Source organism: Aplidium turbinatum, chromosome 13 (genome assembly GCF_918807975.1).
Source record: "Aplidium turbinatum chromosome 13, kaAplTurb1.1, whole genome shotgun sequence".
Taxonomy (NCBI): domain Eukaryota; kingdom Metazoa; phylum Chordata; class Ascidiacea; order Aplousobranchia; family Polyclinidae; genus Aplidium; species Aplidium turbinatum.
Genome location: NC_137484.1, coordinates 12,049,115 through 12,075,769, shown reverse-complemented (window position 1 = coordinate 12,075,769; position 26,655 = coordinate 12,049,115). Strand labels below are relative to the sequence as shown.

Below are 26,655 nucleotides of genomic sequence, written 5' to 3'. Positions count from 1 at the left end.
GTTCAAAGTCAAAAGTCAGGATGCATTCCAAAATCAAACCGAAAACAGCGGAACATGCTAGTCACATGCTATTATAAGTAGTTTTTTGCATATCTGTTCGATTTCGGAAGACAACAGATGCTCTTATTTATTGATAGTATTTTATGTCAAATTTTCAAAATTTATAATTTCCACATTTTGGCAACATTTCCACACACAATTTCCATATTACCACAAAATTACCACAAATTTTTCATTACCACATTTTTACCACAAGCATGATGAAAATTCCACAATTGTGGTAATTACCACAAAAGTGGAAGCGCTGTAAATAAGATGAAACATTCGCAACATCAAATTGTTGTTTTACATCATAATATCATATTGTGAGAGCACGCTAATAACAATTATGAAACAACTTTAAATAAGTAGCCTATCACTGTCTTTTAATAAACAAGTGTAGTGAGTCAGCAGAATGATTCGGCCAAGTTCTAAATTCTATAGCCTACTGCGTAATCTAAACATAGTTACTAATCACTTAACCTTAACATCCCTAGGTTCTTATTTCAACAGAATTCCCAGGTGGTGCTGATTCAACACCAAGTTTAAGCGCTAATAACTATTTTATTACAAGTCGCATCATTGTCATTTTTTATCAAAAAATAGAAAATTCATCTGCTGGGATGAAAATTGTAGGCTAAATTTCTCTTTCAATTGCTTAAAAAACTCTCACTTTGGAGCAGTACACAAACAGTTTTTCTTTTCAACACATTTAAAAGAAGAAACACTGCTCTGTTCGTTTTTTTTCTCACTTTCTTGCGGCATTAGCGTTTATGGTTTTTTTATGCTCTTGAGAGATTGGAAGCTGATAGTACAGTATTTTAGGATTTCAGTGTCTGCGGTTTTTCTTGCGAACATTTTGCCAGTATACCACACAATCAGAAAAAGCTGTTAATTTTATAAAGTAGGCTATTAACGTCCGAAAACGTTAGTCCAGTGGCGTATTCTCCATGCATGCAAGGCATGCACTGCATGCCTTACAATTCTGATGAAATCAGAAATCTTTCAGGGACAACGAATTTATGCGTAGAAATAGAAAATAGAAGAACCTCCTCGCTCTCTTAATTTCAGTATTTGAAGCAACTCTTCGTTTTCAAACTTTGGCAACTTTGCTGACTGTCACAATCAAGGTGCAAATGCCTCGCGATGGCTTGCTTTGTATCTTCAACGAATGTGCTATTTTCATTATGGAATTCTGGTGCGTTGTGTTATTATCGGTTATGACCTGAAGTAACCTCTGATTGAGAAATTTGTATTATGTAACGTATTTCTGGAATCATCTGTAAGCATGCAAATCTACAAGGTTCTGTTGTTTTTCATGATTTCTGAGCGTCGTTTGTCATGACGTCATAAGGTTGTTTATCAGTAAATGTCCGATTGCGAAATCGTTATTATGTAAGAATCTTCTTGCGAACGTGACCTTCTAGAGACTTCTGTTGTTTACCTTTTAAATGCTACGTGACCGAACGATGGTTCTTTATGATGTAACCCTCTCGAAGTTACTGGACTGAACAGCCAACTATAAATAGTGGTGTAGTTTGTGTAATGATTATTCTGAGATTCTGAGATTATTATTATGGTGATTGTTACGAGTTGATTATGAGAGTTGTGCTATGAGTTGTGAATTGGTATAGTTGATGCAGAAATTAGAGTTATTTGAGAAGCCGTTCGTTAAAGTTCTTCAAGAAGTCAGATTATCATTTCGCTAAGTAGAATTATTCGACATTTAATTGACTGCTTTTCGGTTTGACCCATTAAACTACGTCATTGAACCTTTCCAAGTCTTTTTCCTGGTAAGAGATAGAAAGAAATCGTGACACTGACCCTGGCAACCCTGCATGCAGAGGAGAGCTCAGCATGCGTTGATAATACAATTTGCCTAATCGCCGCTCTTTTACAACGCTGTGGCGCAGAGGCGACCAAGGCATGCAGATTTGAAATTGCATGCCTTGGTCGCTTTTGCAAAGCAAAAATCACTATCTGTAGACAGGGTTGCCAGATTGGCTTGTTACAACCAAATTTAAGAAATTTGACTTTTTTGAAAAGTGTTTGGCCGGACTATTTGGCCATTGGGCATTTTTTAGTTTCCCGATTGGCATTTGTTTGGCCTATTTTTCTTTTGGTTCTCATAGTTTAAGTCCTTGCGGCTTTCTACTGTATAGATAATGTAACTCTACTGTAGATAGTGTAAGTCTAGGCCTATACTGTATCAAAGTTTTCAGTCAGATTTCGTCATTGGCGATGTCACAGAGCAGCAGGGATCTTTCGATTGGGTATTCGGTAATCTGATCCTATTTCAGCTGGCCAGGTTTAATCTGGTATTCGTTGTATTGCATTGCAAAAAGCTTTAGCCTAACTGGTATTGAATGTTTAACATGGCATATAAAATTAAGACATTGGATTCATGATGTCTTTCAAACCTCATTTTTTGAAAAACAGCTCAAACAATTATCAGCTAAGTAAAGCTCAGATTGCAAGAAAAGCTATAAAACCTAAGGCAAATTTGCAAAATTTTCCTGGGGGAGCATGCCCCCAAACCCCCCTACACTGGCTATGACCCTCCCTCCATTGCATGCCTACGCAAATCAACCAGGATACGCCACTGCGTTAGTCCGATTTAGCGGAATGCAACTGTACACATTGCTTTTCCCGATAATATTTCACTATTCCTTTTTACGACAGTCAATGAACTGGTGTGCTTAACTGCTTTGGCTATTGGCCTATGTGGTTCACAGTTTTGTATTGCCAAAACATACATATTTTTTACGAGTGAAACGGTTTTTCAAAACTCTCAGAACGTTCTTTTACCAAAATGAAATTGTTTTTGTATTTTTATGAGTATTTTGACGACGGCAATGCTTGGTTTGATGTGCATTGTGCACTTGTGCAGTTAATCATTGATTGGCACAAGTCTTGTTTTATGCTGTATTCTGAACTCTATTCGGTCATATTCTTATTTCATTTTGTTGTTTTAAGTTTTGTTTCATTTTGTCAAGAAACTATATTGATTATTTATGTAGGACCATAGATGACTTACATACAAGCAATCTCTGGTAGAACCGTTTGTCACAAAGCACATTGTGCAAAAAACAATATACGTTTCTAACTCTACTTACAGCATCACAAAAAAATTGTGTTAGGTCAATCTCAGATGAGTTTTGAAGTGCAGGCATGCTTGCCCAGCAATCTTCGTTTTTGCATTGATTTAACGTCTGGAGACTTTTCCTTAGTGTAGAAAGACTATTTTTTCTAGTTGTAATAATGCTCATTAAAAAACTGTAACTGCATTAATTTTATGATTCAGCCACTTCATGTCTTCAATCAGGAACAGGATCAGAAAGTTATTAGTTTTTTTTTTTGGTACAGTGGCGGATCCAGAGAAAGCGATCGCACTCCCCCCCTCACTAAAACACAGAAGAGTAACTTTATTTACGTTTTATTTGCAAGTTGTGTTATGTAGACCTACAGATAATTGTGATTAGCTAAAATCGCCCCCTCTACGGCTACTTGCTGGATCCGCTCCTGTATTGGAATACAGTATAGGTTGTTTATAATATTGTGTAGTTCAACATTTCAATTTTAGTAGTATTTTGTATTGCAAAGAATGGCTCAACGTCAACCAAATAGTACTTGTCTATTCGAAGATGCTTATTTAGCAGAAAACCTGATCGATGTTTGTAGCGTTTTGGTTGGGATGTTTGTTTCTAGTGAAATTACACTTTTAAACGTTTTTTTTTCAGAAGTTGAAACACTTCCGTTGGAACGCTATATCGTTTTTTGTGGCAAAACTGTAAAACCTCCTCGCTACTTAAGAGGAAGAGCAGCCGCTGTTCAATATGATTTCAAGAGCATTTTAAATGAAAATGGTATGCTTTGAATCTACGTGTTGACACTTTCAAACATAGGCTAAATTATGTATATTTTGCTGTAGAAGTGGCTGAGTATTATATAAACTTCAGCACTTCAGGTTCCATCAATTATGAAGTTGAAGTTTGCGCAGTAGCCTATGCTGAATCCGGGTTTTATTTCTGCTTTTCAAAACTTTTTAAATTTCAAGTGATATTCTCTCGGTAGGCCTGTAAACATCATGCTCAGCAACATATGTCAAGATTTATGGAATGCTGTTGAAAGTTTGTGTCAACGGCTCGTGGAAACAGTTTGTCGATAATAATAGATTTCTGCTTCAACAGTTCCGTGATTGGTATTATTTTAGATTCAAGCTTACATGCCTAACCTTTGTAGCAAAAATCAATTTTTACCACTGAAAAACATGTAGCTTCACCATGTCGACGTTAAGTTGATTTTTCAGAAAAGTTAATCACTGATTTTCACAGTGAATAGTTAACTTGTTTAGTTTGAAAGCACGTATCGATGGATAGTGTGTAACTGAAGAACATTGTTATATTTGACAAAAAATTAACTTGTGCTTACACATTTGTATGTTTCCACACATGCTAACGTTTATCTTAGATCGACTCTCCAGCGAAGGTGGACCAAGTGACGCAACCAAGGTTGATATCCTAAAAGAGGACAAATGGCCGAATGCAGAAGATCTTCAGTTGGATCCTTCCCAAGTGGCTGCTCTCAGAAACGCGATCACCAACGAGATGTCTGTGATTCAGGGTCCCCCTGGAACAGGGAAGACCCACGTGGGGCTGGCCATCATGAAGTTGTTGCTGGATGCTGATAACAGACGTTTCAGGTAGACATTGCTTGAGATTGCTTGTATTTGTTACTTTTATTGTGAATTTTGCAAGTTTTGCCAACTGTTGGTGACCGTTTGAGTGAAACTTTCGAAAATTCACACTTTGATTTTTTACTGCCTGATATTGTTATAACAACAAATGTCACAAAGAAGAAGTAAAAAAAAAATAAAGGTTAACAATTTTTGTATGACATGACATGTGATATGATTTTGTACATGACATGTGAAACAGACATGTGATTTTGTAACATGTGTTATACAATTTAGCGCATCGAATACATTTAAAAGCGATTTGCATGCCTTTAATTGAACTTAAAGAACGGCTTGTAAGTCATTCAAGAACGTCTTGCTATCTATGTACGGTATATATATCTTTAAAGGAAATAATCCTGCTATTTTGCATTCATCGAATGCTGGAAATAAAAATAAATGAAATGATTAACAAATTGACTAAAACTTGATTCTATCTTCTTTTTAAAGAAATGTAATGAGACGCTCATCAGTTCGATTTACACCCCAAGAAATGAAGGATTCTTCTCAAATCCTCGTTGTGTGTTACACCAACCACGCCCTTGATCAGTTCCTGGAAGGAATCGCAGAATTTTATCGCGATGGACAAATCATTCGTGTCGGAGGTGGTTGTAAGACAGAGAGCCTGAAAAAATACATGCTTCACAACGTGCGAAAAGATCGACAGCAACTTCCTGGACGTAGACCTACATGGGATTGTCAAAGTAATATTTTTCTCAAAAGATCTTGAAACAGTTGCTTTCACGTTTAGTCTTTCCAAATTCGACAACCCGATATGTCGAAATGCTACATAGCCTATACATTGCATGCCAATCATACTTCATCATAATTATGAAGTAGGCCTACACAATAATAAAAATAACTTCAAACAGTAATAAACATACCTCCAAACATTAAATTAGCCTCTTTTACATAGATTCAACGTATTTAGGCTTTCAATCAATGTAAAACGACTTTTTTAAAAACCAGTTGTGAACAAACAAGTTTTTGTTCAAGGCATTCGTCGAAGTAATGCAAGCTGTACTATATAAGACAATAAACACTGTTCCGACGTTGAGCAACGAAAAGTTGTGTCTACCCACGCTTGCCGATACTGGGCACGCAAACGCGCCACGTCCACCAACGCTTGGGTTTCCGGTTTTGTCAAGCCATAACATAAATTAATAATATTCTAACATTATGTTTTTCAAATATTTTTGTCTCTTAGGCTTATTTCATGAAATTGTAGATTTCGATTTTTGACAATGATTTACTTTCGACGGTTAAGCTAATCATTGTTGAATATAATTATTGAAATGCTTAGACTGAGAATATAATCCCAGTCTGTTAACGTAGTTATGGACTTAACTTTCAAGGTAAACAAACGTAGCCGGAAATTTGTTATATTTTTGTATGTCAGGAGACGTATGGGATCAGAAAGACCAAGTAACAATGCACGTTCACATGCATGGTCTGACAACGCAGTCAATTGTTCGTCTGGAAAAGCTGAAACTGGTAATTCCTCATCACATGTACGAACAGTTGAGGAAGAGCAATGAATACGGTGAGAGTGGGTGATCTAGCGTTTGAACGGAATAAAAGCCGCTATCTTTTTTGATTAAAGTGTTGCTTGTAGGGAGAAAATAGTACAAGTCTCATGATGTAAGACATGCTAAAATTGAAAACAATCAGCTATATAAAGCCTAGTGCAGCTTACAGTAAAATCACCGAAAGTGCACTAGAAATTGACTAAAAATGATGGTGCTACAAATCTACTATAGCTTGGGATCTACCGCCATTTGTCACCCAACCATCACGCACAGCGTAAGGTTTACCACGATGACCCACAAACATGTGACCTAGCCAACATAAGAAATTTAGCTCTCGTGGTTGGTCACTAAAACCATACTTCCAAAGACAATGTCCCCAGCTGTTGATTGTCTTTGCTCTCTTTGCTTGATTGTGTTGACTGAAAGGTGATGTGGTGAAAAACTTCCAATGATTTATTTGTGTCATTCTTAGAAGACTTATGAAGGGTATATCTCCAGAAGAATGGTATGGAAATGCATGATAATATGATTATTTCTAGACCTTACACCAGTGCTTCTCAACCTTTATTTGTGGCGACCCAAATATTAAGGTTAAATTAATAACGAAGATTTGCCGACCCTATTTCTAAAACTACGTTTTGCACAACTTTTTGTAAGCATGAAAAAATGAGCCACACTCAAAAATAACACGATTAAATACAACACTAAAATGTAGAATTTAATTAATGTGAGCCTTGACTTTGTATTGTTTCAACAACTTTGTCAAAATTTGGAGCTATGTTGCTCAGTGCCAATCTCATGTCATCTTCAGGCTGAAGGCAATTTCTCTCCTTTGTTTTGATGTGAGTGTGCGCAGAAAACCCGCTCTCACACAGGCAGGTAGTAACAAATGGCAGGAGAGCTTTTACTGCGTGCGTGCCAACAACAGTCTTTTCATTCTTGACTTTTGTCCAAAATTGACCAAGAGTTTCTTTCTTAAAACAGTTCATCAATACACTGTCGCACTGAATGTCAATAAACTCCTCTTGAAACCTAAAAATGCTTTGGTAGTTTTCAGGCATGGTATCAACATCAATATCAAATGGATTGCTTACCCATTCCAAATCCTTTGCGTTTTTAGGGTTAATCAAATCAAATTCTCGTATCAATGAACTCAATTGGCTTTCTATGACAAGCTGGACATCGTGAAAGCCTAACTCCGTGTCTTCCAGTAACTGATTCAAAACGGTAAATGATGCTGTTTTTTGAGACGCGATCTTCTTATTCCACAACTTATCGGCAAAGAGAATAATGATGTGAAAGACAACTGTAACGTCACAATATAAAAGTGAACATTGTAACCTCGTCGGGTGAAACCTGCGGCATAGTTTGAATAGTGGAAACTACAAAAACTAAAGTAGCCTAGTGGCAGGCAGTTTTAACTTTGCTCAAGCGACATTATCTTTTATCACCACATCTTAAAGCGACCCAGCCAAATGAAACGGCGACCCAGTTTTGGGTCGCGACCCAGGGGTTGAGAAGCACTGCCTTACACCATAATGCTAATGGGAGTAGACATCATGCTATAGCCTGCTAGCACCAGAATAAGTTCATTTAAGTATATATTTAAAAAAGTTTTAAAACGGTTTACTTAATTTTTGTCATGAAGAAATAATTTTGTAAGTATGTATTTGTAAGAAAGAGTTGATCTATCACGATTGACGGCACTGTATATTAGACTTGCCACCTTTCAGAATTAAGCAGTGTGCTAAGTCGGCCTATCGCAAACCTTCATAGTCGATAATTTTTGGGTGCCGATAGGCCTTATGATCTGTATAGCCTAGTGACGAAATGAAATGGCAACTTGTGTTTTTGTATTTACAAGTAAATAAATTTTCAGAGGATTCGGCGCTGCTTCTATGGCTGGACGTGACAAACCCTTACAACTTACTTTACAATAAATCATACATCGTAAGAGGTAATATATCTGTAAGTTAGTTTTTTTACTGGATACCAGTGTAATACGAAAAGCAGGATACTCGTGTAATACGAAAAACGCATCACATTTCAACGTCGTGAAAATATCTTTACAATGTGGTGTAATAGAAATAAGAATCTATGGTTTGGAATAAAGACACTTCACTTCAAATTGTACTGACAGTGTGGTTTCATCGCTGAAGAGAAGTTGATGACGTGGGTACATGGCCTACTACTAATACATTCTGTATAAAGTGAACATAGATATAACATAGGTTAACGCTGACAATTGGAATTATTCTGAGACTAAACGCGACAAACCGAAGAAATGACCAAGTATACTGCAAAAGTGACGAATATCCTAAAGATTGAAATAAACGAAAACACAACATAATGCAGGGTTTTGTAAGAATCTTTTCAACATTAGGCCTACAATGTTAGAAAACTGTAAACATTAAACCAAGAAAATTAACCTTGAAGCCTTAAACATTACATCAATAATTAAGGAAATATTTTCTAAATCTTGACAGATTTTGTGGTTTTATTTTTACAACTGATGGATATTTTTTTCAAGCTGAATGAGTTTACATTTTGTTGTTTAAACTGCAAAAAGAAAATATTTGGGCACTTTTATACAACTTTAGAGAATAAAATATTTTTTGATCAAAACAAAGGACATGCGCTCTACAAAGAGGAACTTATGGTAACCCTAATTTTGAATATAATATGGATGTAGGGGGCCTACTTAACATTCATGAAACATGTATACATGTAACATTTTTTCAGAAAACAAGTGGACCCCTAAAATTTTTTGAGCGATCCCCTGAAGGATCGCCACCCCTAGTTTGGGAAGCCTTGGCATAATGTGTCGTTTTACCAAGTGATAGTCCCACAGTATAGCTTACTCCCGAGAATTTTGACGTTTGATTAAGTTCACAACATAGTACTGCAGGTCGACACGACATAGTACTGCAGATTGAAACAGTAGAACAGTTTTGAAAGAATATTTTGCTTATTCTAAAATCTAAACCATTACTTTATAAATTTATTTTTTAAATAAGGTTTTATTCAAAAGCAAACTTTGCTACTGCAAAAGTGTCTAGCTAGGGCATAACTTAATGCCCATTTAAAAAAATAAGCTTTTTAATTTTGTTTGACTATTATTACGTAGAAACAGTCAAAGCTATTGCTCCACGCCTACAAGCCTGGGGTTACCACTTTGAACACATCGTTACAGCAATGTTGGAAACAGGTTTGTAAATAATGATTGCATTTAAAAAGCTACTTTCACTGATAGTCAGCACTCTTTCAACAGTGCATTGTGTAAAACGCAAAATTAGTTGTGTTGGTTTCGTGTTGTTTAATTGCAAATTTAAGTTTGTTAGCGAAGAACTTTATTTGTTTAGTTTTGATGATGGGTACTAAAAATTTAAAACAAACCCGAAAAACACAATACTAGCCTACTTGAATTGGGTAGCTACTTTTGCAAAATGTTTTTTTTTTTAAGATTTCCAAAATATTCAGCTTTGTAAGTGTGAAAAGATTATTGTGTTTTAATGCAAATTCCCTTGTCTTGTTGTCATTCGAGTCAATTTTTTTCAAGAGCTTTGTTTAAACCTTGAATCAATTTTCACCATTTCGATTCATTTTGCTCAAAAAACACTACTGCTTCAACTTATATTACTTCGCACAGAATGACTGAAATATAGACTAATAGATATAAAACTTTACCCAAAAAAAGCATGGACAGCGTTTTTTATTTTTTCTTTCCGTAAAGCACCGCACAAACATATCTAAATTCATTGGCTTTGGAATCTAGTTATTTGCTGTGTTGTTTTTATTTCATTTTATAGAGGTTATACAATTTTGACAGGGTCTCTTGAACGAAGAACACTCCTTCATTGGCTTAACTACAATCCACCAAAGCGCCATTTCACGCTGATTTGGCCAGACCCTGGTAATTGTTTAACACCTTTCGTTGATTGAATAAATTTACAAAGGTTTTGTCCAGCGTATTGTCATCATTAACGTTTTGAAAAGATTACTTGTGTATTACTAGATGTCGTGTACGCTTACCTTGAAGAGAATGTTGAAATTCCCTTTAATTCAGCACCACTGGTTCAAAGTGGATACCACCTGATTGAAATTCGATGTGCCGTGTTGGTAGTGAAGACAAGACTTGAACATGAGAGAACACACCCACGTGAGAGAATGTACAATTTAAAAGAACCTGATACAAACAGTTTGTTAAGTGGCATGCTATACTGTAAGTTTAGAATTTTTAGATCTCGATCATTTGGCGTGTTTCGTAAAATCACACCATATACAAGACAAGCTTGTGCATTCAGAGAAACAATGTTGTCCAATGTTAACTACAGTAGGCTACACATTATACAAACCTTAAAAATTTAACTTACAACTTCCTGCTATAGACGCTTGATTTGCACGTTATAGCCTACTGTATGTAGCCTATTAAGGCCGTATTTGCGTGTCATGTGAAAGGTGATAGCAATTAAGCAGCTTTGGACTGGAGCAAACGCATACACCTTAGCTAGCCTATTGTAGGCTACTTCTGAAGACTGTTAGAATGTACTGTATATTGTATTAACCCAGTGGCGTACCTATGCAAAATGGCGCCTATGGCAAAGTTTAGATGTGCGCCCTTTTTCATACAAAGATGGTACTGCTATTTTGCATTTATCAAATGCTGGCATTAGCATACAAGTCTTGTATGAACAAATCACGAAGAAAATAAATGTGTTATTGCCATTTTATTACGTTCAAATTCAAAGGCTTCTCCTTGCGGAGCAAATCAATTTGATAAAATGCTGCGCTTTGTGCCTTCTTTCCAAGTTATTTCCCACATAAAAACTAGCTGACGCGGCTTCCCCTTTGTTTTTCATCTGACGCTGTGTATACTGTAGCCTACTAACAAGTAAAATATTGGACATAATCGGACAGAAGTTGGTTATGACCTTCTAGTTATTACTGTTTGCTAATATCGTTGGTTTGTCGTGTGTAGGCCTATCGTTAATGCCAATTGTTTGCTAGTGTCTCATACTGGTCGTGTTTTAAATACAGATTAGGCCCTATACCGCTACAAATCAATTAAAGCGAAGAACTTGCTTGGCTTTTCAACTTTTGCTGCTTGCAACTTTCGTCTCTTTCTCCCTTTAGCCCCACTTTCCTGTTTCTTTGTATTGCTTTGTTTCATGGTCTGCTTTTATAATTATTTGGAATTAAAAAAGAGAAGTAAAAGTTAAAATAGACTTGGTCCAAAATTATTGTATATAGGCCTACATGGACAAAAGTGTTTTCATAGTCTTTTACTTACCGTATATAGGCCTACTTTAAATTCATCTCAATAGAGCGCTGTGTTGATGCAAGCAGCGGTGACCGACCTATAGATACGAGTATTTTTGTTGGATAACTATGGATAAAAATAGAACGACCCAAGTCCGGCAGATTTTTTCAAAACTAATAGGCTATTGATTAATTTAATTTGTCGCCGACATTATTTTGTTGACATGTCGGCAGGTTTTGTGACCGTTGGGTTGTATGCTAACTAGAGATTGAAGAAACTGATAGCGAGTCATTCCCAATATTTGTGTGTTCTACTACAAATTGCGTTCATTTCATCTATTTGATAACTTGATCAAGTTAGGTAAAAGTAGAGTAAGGTACCGTACATTCATAAAGCATAGCTTGTGAAGTTGAGAATGACTCTCAAAACTTCAGACTGCTGGTAGGCAGCACCAGTACAGCACGTAAAAATAAATCATAGGCTACCTAGCCTAATTCTTGGTCTCAAAATTTCATATAATCATGCTTATAGGCTCAATAATACCTTAATGCTAATTTCTTCCTATAGAACAGACTGAGTGCTCTGGTCAGGCCAAATTGAAGTGATACAACAAATTAAATTTAAATAAATTCTTATAAAAATGAATGAGTAAGTTCTGGCGCTACTTCTAAGCTCCAACTAATCGCTGCTTAGCGACTTTACTAAACTTCCAATGGTTTGAGACTGAACGCAAAATGAGCCAGGAGAGGCACAATGTTGCTTTGACAAAGTCACAATTCCAATGTTTAACAATGGCTACAGTAAAAGAGAGACTCCTTTTTGATCTTTGTATTGTATTGGGCGCAAATTAAATTTTGAAGAAAGTGTAAGCTACAAATTTTAACTTTTACCAGCCGATTTTTGCGCCCTTATCAATGTGGCGCCCATGGCTCGAGCCCTGCTTGCCATTCCCTAGGTACGCTACTGTATTAACCTACATAATTTTTTGTTGTAGGCTACAGTAGGCTAACTCAACAGTCTTGGTGTCTTCCGCATTGTTATTTTAAAAGTAACCAATACTCACACTGCAGTTTTGAAGAACGTTATACTGCCACAGAAGTGATGAACATACAGTTTCTTTACTGGTTTAATTCAAGGACTGTCGATGAAAAATAATATAGTTTTATGCGCTGCGAAAGTCAAAGCCTATATCTGTAACCTACTGTATGTTTATTTTGAGGAGTAGTCTTGAACCGCGTTGAACAGGAAATAGATCTATATGGTGTTCCTTAAAAAACACTCAACTTATTTAAAGTAGCATATGTTTCAATCAATAAACCCCTTTTCTTATCGTCTTCCACTGTTAAAGTTGCGGGACTCAAAGCGGATTTTGTTGAACTCTTTTACCAGCCTGGAAGCTATAGTGTGTGAAATATTAGGGAATTTAGATCCTGGGGATGCCAAACTATAGCCTATCCGTTTCTGGCTTATCTGCTGCACTGCTATAGAATGGTTACGTATTTTCTTAATTTACAAAATAATGTACTTTTTATAGATTATACAAAAATATTAAAGTTGGTTTTTAAGCAATTTGTAAAGCAAGCTTGTAGCAAAGCGTAAAAAAATCGTCAAATTGACCGCTTTTAATGTAGGCGGAAAAGCGAAGATACGCGAAGATACGTAATGATATATGCATAAAATTAAAAAAAAAGCAATCGACCGATGAATAAATAACAATAATTTAATTATCTTTCATTTATGTCTTTACAGCATTTCCTGAACCCAACTTCCAGAACGTCATACAATGGCTCAAAGAAAAAAAGTATGAACTGTTGGGTATGTTGTTACAGAAAACTCTAAACTAGTGTCTGATCAAATCCTGTAATTTAAATTTTTTTTAGTTCATTTTTTTAACATAAATAAAGTAACTGTGACATTTTTCTTGGGGTAATAGGAAGGTGGGATGTGGAAGCATTCTCTGATGACGATGAAAGTCCGGACTGTGAAGAAACCGACATTCGAGATGATGATGTCGAGTTCATTAAAAATCAAAGAAACATTGACAATGGTAAGCAAACATTATTACTGTATTTTATTAATTTTTTTGCTTTAGCTTTTTCGATTAGTTGCGGCTGAATGAAGAGCAATTTTTAGAATGCGTTGCTCAAGCATACACCCCGAGAGTCGAACCAGCACCACTTGATCTTGAAGCTTCTTCGTTCACGAAGTCACTCGCTAACCATGAGCTATCGGGGCGAAATGATGAATTGTTTTGGTTTTCTATTTTGTTGACCAAAACGTTCATGGGAAGAACTTGTTAAGCGTGACATTTCAGCCCCGGACATAGATTCTGCCAACCCAACAGACTGAGAGATGTGGAGAGGACGACTTCACTCTCGACAGACAGACAGGCCAAACCCACAACATGAGGATTTATTCGTGGTCTTTATAATCAAAATTGGTTGATGACGATGATAGTGTCGTGTATTGTATCCTTTTTACCAGCTGAAAAATAATTTTTAAATTCACAAACAAGCTGAAAATCATTTTTTATGGGGCCCCGTAAAATTTTCCTTAAACTTTCATGCGGCCCCTCATGCAGTCTTGGACCACCCTGGTAATATGCTACTGTTCTAGCTTATTAAATATCTAGTAGTACGGTACTGCATCTCCAAACATTTCTTTTTTAAGCTTCTTTGAGCCTTTATAGACCAAAAAAGATACAGAAGCTTGCTTGAATTAACCAACGCGCAGTGGTCAGTAAACTGTAAGCTTAAACTGTTGTCTAAGCCTTAGACAAATCCCATAGTGGACTTTCAAGCAAAGTTGAACATTCCATTGGATATATATTTGTTTGGTGTAGGCCTACTTTATCAATGAAGAACATAAACAACATGTTAAAAGGTAAATGCTTCATTTTAATATTAAGATGTTTATCATTACCGGTAGTTTATTTTTATAGTGTGTGTGTGTGCTTGATAAGGTCGACAGTAAGTACAATAAAGTATAAGCTATCACGTCAGGGAGAAAACTGTTAAAGCGCATGATGGTTTTTCATGCTGCTAAGTTACGGTGAGAGGCAGGGTTACCAACCTGTCTTTACCAAAAAAAGCCAGACCTAGTCACAAAAAAAGCCTAAAAAAAGCCAGTAGAAAATAGCTGATAAAAGCCAAGAAAAAGCCAATTAGTATTCATTAAACATACACATATAAAAAGTGCACAACCAAACAGTGGCGTAGCCAGAAAAAAATTTTGGGGGGGCCAAATATTTGATGAATTGAAGAGAACGACAAAATGTTTGATTTAAGACATCGCCACCTGATGTGCAGTGGCGCATCCTGGTGGGTTAAGCAAAGCTGGTGGGGGTTAGAGCGTGCCGAAGGCACGCGTATTCTAGGGGGGTCCGGGGGCATGCTCCCCCGGAAAATTTTTGCAAAATTACACTTAAATAATGGATTATAACGCTTTCTGGAAACACTTTCAGGGTAATATTTGTATGAAACTTATTAGCAGATAAACAGCTATTAACTTATTAAAGGTAGCTCTTATCTACACACAAACGGGCAAAAACTGCGGCTAAAATTAGGGAACACAAAAACCCTACAGAGTAAGCGATTCTGAAATTGCTTCCACAGATTAGTTAAAAGAAGCGTAAATCGCGTAAACTTTGCGCGATTTACGATTTGCAAAATTTATTGGTGTCTTTTTGTGTGTCTAAAACAAGTCCTGGGGGGTGTTAATAGCCAGATGTCTTGGAAAACAATATAAATTTATACAAATTATATTATATTTTCAACAAAGGATTCAACTTCGGCGTCCAACCTTTGAAAATTTGGGGGGGGGCCATGGCCCCGTTCGCCCCCCCCCTGGCTACGTCTATGCAACCAAATAGTGTCCCACCGAACTTTGACTTCAGCGACAACGCAGAAACATAGTTAATGAAAAGACAAGCAACTAGAAAATTTTCTAGTTTCGGCTTCAAAACGACATTCGGTCGGACACTACAACCAAATATAAGGTTGAAATTACTGCTCCGATTGACGCTGACTGAATTTTTTTCTAAAAAAAAATTGGGAAAGATACAATTAAGCCAAAAAAAGCCAAAATTATGTTGGCTTTTCATCAATTTGACAAAAATCGAAGATACAAGAAAAAAAGCGAGAAAAAGCCTAATTTTTCTGGCTTTTTTTAGTTCAAAAAAATAAGCCAAGGGAGTTGAAAAACAGCCAGATTCTCAAAATCTGGTTTCAAAAAAGCCAAATTGGCAACCCTGGTGAGAGGCAAAAAGTGCCCGAAAAAGCAAATAGGTTTCTGTTTTATAAACATGTTGCATCATTAGATCACAATCTTTTTGCTGATGACGTTTGGTTTGGTTTACGTCAAGTTTCATTATTTTCAAACTTTCCTTTTCAGCAACCATAAAGCAATAATCCTTTTCAGCAACTTCAAAGGGGGTTCACGTGCGCACTTGTGCAGTGAAGCAGTTTTACGCATACAACTCTGAGACAATTATTTTAACTACACTATATCACCTTCTAAAGCAGCCGTTATATTGCAATTTTTATTTCAGACTCTGACGAAGAAGGTTGTAGCTATGGCAACAAACAAATCCATGCTTCCAAAAACCCGAAACTGATGATGAAGAAAAAGAAGATGCTGAAACAATCTGCAATAGAATTCCTAATAAGTAAGTTATTGAAAAGGATGTTGTTTATATCAGAGACAAAATGTTCTGTTTAACACTCTGTCAGAATGACGGTTTTGAGATTGTGGTTTCCAACCTGTGGTCCGTGCAAAATTTTCACAGGATTAGGAAATATACATTGATGCTGAAAAAAGCAATAAAATGTGAGAGCACTGAAATTTTTATGTCACGAGCGATTTTGTAAAGTTTTGGATTCGAAGAGTTGACGATTTTTTGAATGAGTTCTATGGATACAAAAAGGTTGAGACCACTGACTTTAGCAAGTGGCTTAATAGTTATTCCACATCGAAACGTTTTGAAAGAGTAGCGAAAATGTTGATTGTTTGGAAGTTGATTTCAAAAATGTAAAGCTTTCAAACTTGTTCCATCGTAGGCTACTTGGAAAACTTAAAGCTACAAAAACTATTTTATTAGCTATTAATTTTTCGCCGTCTCAAACAGACTTGCAACATGTTAATAGCTAGTTTTTTTACGCAATATAGGCTTTATAGTATTTATGCCTTACTGGCACAAACATAAATGTTGTCGTTTTTGACATCAGCAACTTACTCTAATGTGTGATGTGCCCCAACTTGGGGAATCGAAACACTAATGTTTTTATGGTCAAACAAAAACAACATGACAGCCTTGGGAAGGAGCTTTTCAAGGGAAGAAAAGACAAAGATTAAGAACAACATCAAACAGGCTGACATCATGCCTGAGAAAACAGCTCAAATGGTCACTAACATTTTTCAACTGAAGCCAGCAGATCGATGGAAGCTTTACCGGTTAGAAACAATTTGTCTTTGCCTTAGATCACACTTTCTACAGTTCCGATTTTTGTGTCATTGAGTGACTTGAATTAACTAAAAGTGTGCTTATGATAATTGCCTTACAAATTAGCTTGAATTAGGCTACCTTGCAATTCTGTGCAACCAGGGGCGGCGCCAGCCAAAAATGAGTGGGGTGGACAAATATATTTCGAGGTAATATGCTATCGTAAAGTATGGTCACTAAGATTATTGATTGCGATGTGACTCACTGCAGCTCGGTTGTGAAGTTTATTGAAAAATAAACAAAGGAAATTGAAAGAGGTCAAAAGCTCGTTTTCCATTGAGCGCACTTTAATTTCCTCGGCGGTCCATAGAATTGCCGATTATGATGTTAGCAAGCTTGTCGTTATTTTATGTCATGGAGCTGCTGCAATGATTGGCGGCTTCATAAAAATGTATTATGTGGCCCCTTAAACAGAATTTAAAAAAACAAGGCTATTACCCAATAATACCCCTTGCCATAGGTTAAGAATCACTGCACTAAAGTTTTATTTTGCGCTCGCAAGTCAGTTTAAAAGCTTTCACCAATTTTTGAGGACCAGTGTTATCGGCAATGTCTCGCTCACTGCTGATCTGCACCAGATGTTCAAGTCTTTGTGATGACATGACAGGTCGCAGATAATAGTTTATTTAGTTGATTGAGTTTCGCTTTTAGCAGCATGATCGTTGCTTACTTCACAGTGTAAATAGTAACGACCTATTATAGCCTGATGCTGCGAGTTCGTTTTGGCAATATCGAATTACACTAGCTTTCGGAACACAGTTCCCTAGTCATGTGCTATGACGAATGGTGTTGAAGTCAGTGAGTGGTTCTTTAAAGTGGCTCTTTGGTTTAGCTTGAGGCTGCCGGCTGTTGAGTTTTTGTGCTGTTAAAAAACTTAACAGCCGGCAGTGGGGTGGACATGTCCACCCTAGTCCACCCCGTGGCGCCGCTGCTGTGTGCAACTAAGAACTTTTTTTATTGAGCACAAGTTGTTGCTTTGCATGAAGGTGAAACATTTCAGGATGCGTTAATAACATAATACAGCATAGGATCTGCATTGCAAAATGTTTAGTAAAAAGGCAACATTGGGCAGTTGCATGAAAGAATTTACCAGATTAAAAAAAATGTAATACTTTATGGGGCCTCAAATCTATTCTTTTTTGTACAGCAGTGGGCAGCTGTCCAGACAAAATTGCACGCTAATAAAAAGGGTTCCTTGCAATCTTAGAAATAATAGGCCATTGTAGTATATCAGGCTGTGCCTCTTTAAACGTACAATTGACCTTCACAATCTACGTGCTGGGTTTTATTTTTAAGTTGTGAACACTGAACAGGGCACATCAGTGACCAATCGATCAAAAGCAGCTTTTTCTCTATAACTCAAAAATATTAACAACGTGAACCAAAACACATTTTTATATAAGCTCTTAATATAGCCGACCAGAAACGCAAAACACTTGAAAGGGCTTATTTTGTTTTGGTGGTTTCTAGGCGTTGGATACAGGATCTACGCAACTATTTGAAAGACAAAATGAATGCGGACTTGGTCAAATACGACCAGCTGTGTAAACGGTTGACAGTCGCTGAACACAAAGATAACCTCACCATTATGCGGAATGCAACTGTTATCGGAATGACAACGACTGGTGCCGCTAAATATCGAGACATTGTCAACAAACTGCCGGTTAGTGTTTTGTGGTGCCATAATTGTGTCTTTTTGTTAAATTGATCTTGTAATTTGGAACTGCTGTAATAATTGTGAAAAACTTATTTTCGGATTGAAAAAATGTTTCTGAAGATTAACCTTGGCAATCTGGCATAAGTCTTAGTTGCAAGCGCTGTGAACGACCAACGCAGCAACTGAGTTACTTCAGTTGACTGTTGAAAAGTGCCTTGCAGTTGAAGTGTTAGCTTACCAAGAGAAACTATATTCACTAGGTAGGCAACCGAAGACCGAGAGCTGTCCTCGAAGTAACACCTTAGCTCAGGCTCAATAGGCTACTCGTTGTTTGATTTTTTGTTGTTGTAGACCTACTGTAGATCAAGCCATTGGCTTGGACTTGTACTCACATGCAGTGGCGGCTCGTGCCATGGGGCTGTAGGGCTGCAGCTCCACCTGAAAAAAAGAAAAAAGGAAAAATATGTTTTCCTCTGTTTGTCCGACCCGGTTACTTATTTCACTTAAGAATTGCGGATCGAAAATTAAAATATTAAAAGTTTTGTTTGGCAACACCGACTTTAGGCAAACTTCTCTGTAGCCCGAGTTCTGGAGTCCAAGCGCTCTGATTGACTAAAAATTATCCTTGAAGCTCCACCTCTTTTGGTATTCTACAGCAATTTTTGAATCTGTTGGGGCTGCATGGAAAACAGACCCATCTAACCGAATAACTTTACAGACTTTCTAAAGTTAGTGTTTATTTCGCAGAGTAGCGATGAGCCATGAATATAGAAGTGTTAGCTGTAGAGTTAGGGTATTCCACAGGTTATAGGAAGTGCTAGTCCAGCCTAGGGCATCTCAAAATTACTTGAACCTTGTATGCAACGGCTAGGCTAGTAAAGACTAAGCTCAATACTAGTAAAGATTGTTTCCAAAGCAATACTGTTAGTTTTTTTTAATTACAGCTTAGGAATACATCAACTTTTCAACAAAGTTTGATTGCATTTTTTTAAAATTTGGGGTAAAAACGTGCTCAGAGCGCACTGAATTTAATGTGATGTTTAACTTTTCTGGGGGAAACCCCCCAGACCCCACGCGAAATCGTTCGCCTTCAGCGATGGGCTTCGCCCCGGACTATTTATTGCAGCCCCACTGCTCACAAACACCACTAGCCGCCACTGCTCACATGTTTGGCAAACGCGATTAGAGCTTGCTTAGTGCGTGTTCCTTGCTAGTTCAAATTTTCTCGCAAAGTTTCGTGCTGGAGTGATGTAGCGTATGATCTTCAGGCTAAAGTAGTTGTGGTTGAAGAAGCAGCCGAAGTGTTGGAAGCTCACATCGTGACTTCGTTGCCTCAAGCTACGGAGCATCTCATTCTCATTGGAGATCATCAACAGCTCAAACCTTCTCCTACTGTTTACGAACTTGCAAGGAAATTCAACCTGGATGTTTCTTTGTTTGAGAGAATGGTAAACTTCCCAGTCTAATATTGTTATGTATTTTGAACTAAAGTTGGACTACTTAAGTAAATTAATTGTAGTAACCTGCAGGTATATTTTAAAAACGATTTATCCTTTAGAAATTGTAGATTAACTTAAACTACTCTTTACCAACATTTCAAACTATAAAGTCTATACTCTGGAGTAGGCTTGCACAAGTCACAACGATACCAGAACAGCAATAGGAAAAAAACTATTTTTGTTGACCGCATGTCAACGTTGTTGTGCGTTTGTATGATGTAGTTTTGGTAGAGAGGTGACTTTCTTCAACCATAGACAGATCAAACCAAGCAACCACACGGCATTTAACATAATACATTAAAGTGAACATAAGCTATAAGCTACATTACGAAGTTACACAGTTACTTGAGAAAGGGCTAACATGTGTATGGGTGAAAATGTTCGTATAGTGTAGTTTATAGTTTATGTTCACTTTATTGTATTATGTTAAATGCCGTGTGGATGCTTGGTTTTATCTGTCTATGGTTTGTATAAGAGATTTCTTTTCTCCAGTAGGCTATCCTGTATGGGCCATCTTTCAGTACTGCGTTCTCTTATAGGCCTAATAATCAACTTCCAGACTACAGTAGCCTAAACTAAACAAAGTGTCTGGGCGAAGAATCATATTTGATATTTTGCCTGGTCATAACATGGCCACCTATTTTTTATGAGGGGTAATGGTCATAATTGTTTACGTGGCGTACACAGTTCTTACAACGTCATAGAAGAATTGGAATATTTGCTGAAAATCAATTAAAGAGAGTTAAAGGTTATTTATAGAAGATAAACAAAGTTCAGTTGCTGACATGCTTTCAAATGTTTTCGTAGGTCGCACAAAACGCATTTGCGGACCGCATGTAGTGCAGGCTTTCTCAAACGCATGAACATATAACGCATTGCGCTGAGTCAGTGTGGACTATTCTATAGTATCATTTGGATATTCTCGTATTAATTGTTATAATTGCGGGCAATTAGAGTAAATTTTTTTTTGCAACTGAAGCAAAAAAATTCTTAATTTTTCAGTTCAAAAACGGGATTCCATGCAGCACCTTGGCTCTGCAGCATCGGATGAGACCCAGAATCGCTGATCTTCTTCGTCCACACATTTATGAAGATCTTCGTGACCATGAAAGTGTGCTTGATTACGAAAACGTCACTGGAGTTCAGAAAAATGTATTCTTTCTTTCCCACGAGCACAAAGAAGATAATGTTAAAGATGGAAGAAGCAAGGTGGATGGTCTTATAATAGTAGATGGAATTGCGAAGCATTTGCATTTCTTTGTTGCCCGTTGTTTCATAATCTCTTTTTCTTCAGGTCAACCAGTACGAAGCAAACTTTGTAGTCACGCTATCACAATATTTCATTCAGCAAGGATATTTGCCAGAACAAATCACCATCTTAACAGCATATGTTGGTAAGCTAACCTTCGTCTATTTTATGTGGTGTCCGACGTTTTCTTCGTAAACAGTTTTTCGTAAAACAATTGCTCGTAAGCAATTCTTCGTAAAAGCAATTCTTCGTAAAGCAATTCTTCGTAAAGCAATTCTTCGGGCATGCAATTGACCGTAATACTAATTGTTCGTAAACAAATGTTCATAAAAGTTAGGCTACAGCTTTTTTTTTAAAAAAACAGTTACAATTGTTTACGAACAATCAATTAGGGTAGCCTATATGCTAGAGATGTGCTAATTGTGCTTAAACACATAATTGTGCCACTGAAAGAAATCTGCAGCTCCTTGCCCGTTCAAAGCGCTGGTATGCTGACGGCACCTTCAAGGCAGTGCCTTCACTGTTTGAACAGCTTTACACAATTATTATACACGGACTGACGGAAAACACTTCAATGCCTCTGGTGTATGCCCGGCTGGGGGACAAAAGGAGAGGGACATACATTCATGGAGTTGTTACCTGCTGTTGCTGTTCCAGAGACAATCATGACTGACTTTGAGATGGCCATGGTCAATGCAGTGAGCAAAGAGTACCCACTTTCAACTCACCGTGGCTGGTTCTTCCATTTGTGCCAGTGCATTTGGAGAAAAACGATGGGAATGTATTACCAAATGTTGCTCAGCCAGTAATTGACTACTTTGAAGACACTTGGGTTGGGCGCCCAGATTGTCGTCAAGGGCGCCGTCCTCCAATGTTTGCAATTCAAATGTGGAACTGCTATGATGGCGTCCTCAGTGGCCTTCTCAAAACTAATAATAGCATTGAAGGATGGCACAGAGGGTTCATGTTCCAGGTATCTGCAAATCATCCAGATATTTGGAAGTTCATATCTGCAATCAAGCGAGAGCAAAACCTAAATGAGGTTCGCATTGAACAGTATGTCAGTGGCCAGGCAGGACCCCCTCCAAAGAAGAAGTATAAGGACAGTGCAGAAAGACTAACTAGAGTCGTCCGAACCTGGCGTCAAGACTTTCAAGATGATGGAATTTGTGATTAGCCTACTTGCGTGGAATTGCACACAATACTTCATACTAAACTTGGCTTGTGGACAATTTGTACGAAATTACTTAAAGTAGTATTGGTAGTGTAAGCAAAGAATTGCTAAACACAGACAATTGTTGTATTCCAATAAATAACAAAAAATGCGCTTTTTCATTGTGCTTATTTGTTTATGTCTCGTAACTTGGTTATTCAGGAAAATTTGCATTATGCACCTTCATCAGAAATTGCAAGACAAACCTTGCTGTTGCGAAAAATTGTTCACGAACAATTGACCTTTCACCTGTTTACGAACAATTCACCTATACGAAGAATTGATGTATACGAAGAATTGCTTTACGAAGAATTGCTTTACGAAGAATTGCTTTTACGAACAATTGTTTACGAACAATTGTTTTACGAAAAACTGTTTACGAACAATTCACCTATAACCATTTTATGTTACACTTTTATCTTCTCAGTGAGACACGAAAAGACTGTTGCAAGAGACTTAGCAATTCAATAAAAAATAAATTTGTTTTTGATGGTTATGATGATTTGAATATAGATTTGTTCGGTTGCCATAACTCAGTTGGTTAGCTTGTGACTTCGTGAACGAAGAAGCTGCAAGATCAAACGGGTTAGGGTTAGTTCAATGGTTGTTAGAAGGGTTAGTTCAACAGTTCAATACATTTTAGTACAATTATCTTGCACTTAAAAAATCTGAAAAAGTGCAAATTTAAAAATAATGTACGGTAGCCTACATTCAAAAATTGATACATTGTAAAATCAAAACATAAAAGGGGTAGGCTAGTGTCAACAGTATGCAGTGGTGTCACTGAAATTTACTAAATACCTGTTTAGGATTAAGCCATGGCCACCTAAAGATACGGCCTGATTTGTCACATTTTGCAGAAATTTCCAGGTTTTTCTAACTTGGGCGAACGTTTAAACAAATTTTTCTAAAAATTAGATTTTTACGCTTTCTTTATTCTTTTCCCCAGATGACACAATAGGTTTTAACATCCTCACATGTTGAAAAACAAAGAAAAATTTGATTCTGTAGATTTTAGTCAGACTGTTAATTTTCAATAACAGTCTGATTTTGCATTTTTCAACTTACTTTTTCTCATTTGCTACTGCTTCCCCAAGGCAACAAAAAAGTTTTTTGTCATTAGGAAACCGCAAAAAGTAAAAACATCTCAAAAAATGTCAGTCAAGCACTAGCAGTAGCTGTAATCAAAATCTGCAAAATGTGACAAATCAGGCCGTATCTCCAGGTGGCCATGATTAAGCCAATAAAAATGTGCAGTGTGATACAGTCCGACCAGAACTCCCGGCTGACATTACGGTACCGTAGACAAATCAAGCAGTGAAATTATGGGGTGCTGGGATAAGCTTGAGATTGAGGAGTTTTTACTGGCAGATGTACGGTTAGGCCTATCTAGTCTGACTGGGTCATAAAATTAAAAGCTTTTCTAGGTTTTCATAAAATAACACCTATGGATCAGTCACAATGCAATAGACTCCAGTAAACAATAATTAGACTGTCAGAGTAGGCCTACCGAATTATTGAACCGACAAAGTGATGACGTTACAGCCTACTGTAATGATTGATTTTTTTTATAGATGATCATTTATGTTACCGGCATAGGCTACTGTGGAGTTGTAGGCTAATAATTAAAACAGGTACCAGATTTGTACAATGGTAAAAATTTAAATATCAGAGATGGTGAACAACTGTGCAGTTTACGGTTGCAAGTTGGGTTATGTTTCCAAATCTGAAAAAGAAAACAAAGTATCTTCCTTTTCTTTTCCTCTGAATAAGCCTGATTTGATAGACTGGAACCCAACGCAAAATTCAGTCATTTGCATAAAGCATTTTGAAGAAGAGTTGAACATCAACGGAAAACGAAAAAAGCTAAACTGGAATTTAAACCCAATGCCTACAATCCACACAGCTGTGGCTGTGCAACGACCATCAACTTTGCCCACTCCAAGCACATCAAGAAAACCTCCCAAAGTAAGGGTGTTTCAATGTATTTTTAAATCATAAAAAATACACTGTCAACATAGTTTTAAATCATACCAGCTTTTTACAAATCTTACTGATAGCTTTACTTTCATGCATGGCTCGTTGCAAATAAAATACTTATTACCTTGCCAACACTGTTGGAAAAGCACGTTGTTTTGTATATTTCCATGATAACCAGTGTTAATATTTGACAAATCTCTTAACCAGAACCAAAATGTTCCTGAACATTGCATTGCTAGAAAGTTATCGTTTTTATATGTATTCCTTGCCACAGTAGAGGTCAATGTAGCTGTGATAGTCGAAACCACACCGACTTGACTAATTTCTTAACAAGAATGCAAGTTATTCTGGTAAAATTCATGGTACAAATTCATACCAACCTCATAAAAGCGTATGAAATTTGAGCAGGTTTGTTCAAGTATTCGCCAAGCAATGGCCCTTTGAAATTTTCAGTATAGGCCATATGGGAAAACGTATGGTAAAAAAAAAAAATTTTTTTTGGGGTGGTTTTTAAGTGATTTTTTTTATCTCTATGCCCTTGCTAACATCTAAAATAATCATTTCTGACTGACATTGCCACATATCTGGTATCGATCGATGTTTAAAAGATACAAGAAAAGTTTAATTTGATCAAAAATTGTAGTAATATTATGCCTATTTTTGTAAGGGCTACCTTAGTTAAAAGCCTGAACACCGCGTCAAGGTGTCGCCCATCATCCAGGTTTCTCTTATTTGCTATTAGATCAGGCAAACGAAACTGAACTAAACTCCCAATACGTCAATAATTACATCTTGGAGGGTGACAATGTGGCTTTTTTGAAATCTGGATAATCCCGCCTTGCCCTTTCTACACAATGAAGAATTACATTTCTTTCTTCATCAAAATCATCATGGGTTAAAATCAGGGAGTCGAACCGAACCCGAACCGGGTTTTGTAAACCGGTTTTGGTGCGATTTTGTCTGAACCTTAACCGGAACTGAACCGAAAATTTGAGTTAGCTCAAACCCTAACCAAACCCGAACCGGTTGAAAAAAGCGGTTCACTCCAGCATTACATCATTGTTCGCATTGTGGTAAGTGAAGCTGTACGTAGCATGTTGTTATCTTGGAGGCCACATTGTACTGATGAATTATAGCAGGCCCGTAATTGCCGAGGGGCTTGGGGGGGCAATGCCCCCCCAAGCTCAAAGCTTTTAGTTATTTCCTTGTAGAAACATAAGCATTTTAAAACGTTTGTCTGACAATCTGCTGCGTTTGGGACGCACAATGTCCTTTCCAAGCGAAAACATGCGTTCCACAGCCGCGCTGGATGGTATTGGTGTGTAATTGTATTTCAAAAACATGCCTTGAAAACGTTTACTCTGAAAGGTATCACTATTCTAAGCGTGCTGTGATGGTTTAGCATAGCCTAAATCTTTTAGTGAGGTCCACTGCACCAACATCGCTCTTTTCAGGGGCACAGAGCTCCTGAAATAAAGTATCTTCAACCTCCGTGATGACATTCATTAATTTTTCGCTTTCTCTCTCTGATCCCTCGTGCTCGATACTGATCCCTCGTGCTCTTTGTTTCAAAGTTCTAAAAATCCACATTTTCAACTGCTTAAAATTTTTATTTTTTGTTCTGAAAACACCAGGAATGGCATTTTAGAGCATATAAAAGTGCAACATTTTCTGGGGGGCATGCCCCCAGACCCCCCTAGGAGGCTCGCGCTTTCGGCGCTCGTCCGTTCCTGCCACTTTATGACGTCATATTTAACATCACCATTTACAGCACCCCCACGGCCAAAAGTCACGAGCCGCCACTGGTGCATAGCCATTTACTTCGCAACAGCTTTTGAGCCCCCCCCAAGCTAAAATGTATAATTACGGGCCTGAATTATAGCCTATTCCGTAACACACGATCCACTATCATCGATGCTTTGGAGAGGAATTTTTTGAGGTAAACAACTTCTGTTCTGTGACATCATAGACAATATAGTTTGATTGTAACTTGT

General features: G+C 37.2%; 1 protein-coding gene across 1 annotated transcript in view; it reads left to right on the top strand.

The window, feature by feature from the left end:
• The window catches only part of LOC145781651 (NFX1-type zinc finger-containing protein 1-like), a 76,399-nt gene that overhangs the window by 18,509 nt on the left and 31,235 nt on the right, over positions 1–26,655 (top strand). Inside the window, exons 11-26 of the mRNA XM_082593326.1 lie at positions 3,780–3,909; positions 4,538–4,741; positions 5,225–5,478; positions 6,174–6,317; positions 8,183–8,260; positions 9,431–9,511; positions 10,133–10,216; positions 10,319–10,462; positions 13,313–13,378; positions 13,497–13,610; positions 16,113–16,229; positions 16,873–17,014; positions 18,534–18,726; positions 19,989–20,168; positions 21,222–21,428; positions 21,514–21,613. Coding sequence (XP_082449452.1) covers positions 3,780–3,909; positions 4,538–4,741; positions 5,225–5,478; positions 6,174–6,317; positions 8,183–8,260; positions 9,431–9,511; positions 10,133–10,216; positions 10,319–10,462; positions 13,313–13,378; positions 13,497–13,610; positions 16,113–16,229; positions 16,873–17,014; positions 18,534–18,726; positions 19,989–20,168; positions 21,222–21,428; positions 21,514–21,613 — 2,238 coding nt within the window. The remainder of the gene's footprint in view (positions 1–3,779; positions 3,910–4,537; positions 4,742–5,224; positions 5,479–6,173; positions 6,318–8,182; positions 8,261–9,430; positions 9,512–10,132; positions 10,217–10,318; positions 10,463–13,312; positions 13,379–13,496; positions 13,611–16,112; positions 16,230–16,872; positions 17,015–18,533; positions 18,727–19,988; positions 20,169–21,221; positions 21,429–21,513; positions 21,614–26,655) is intronic.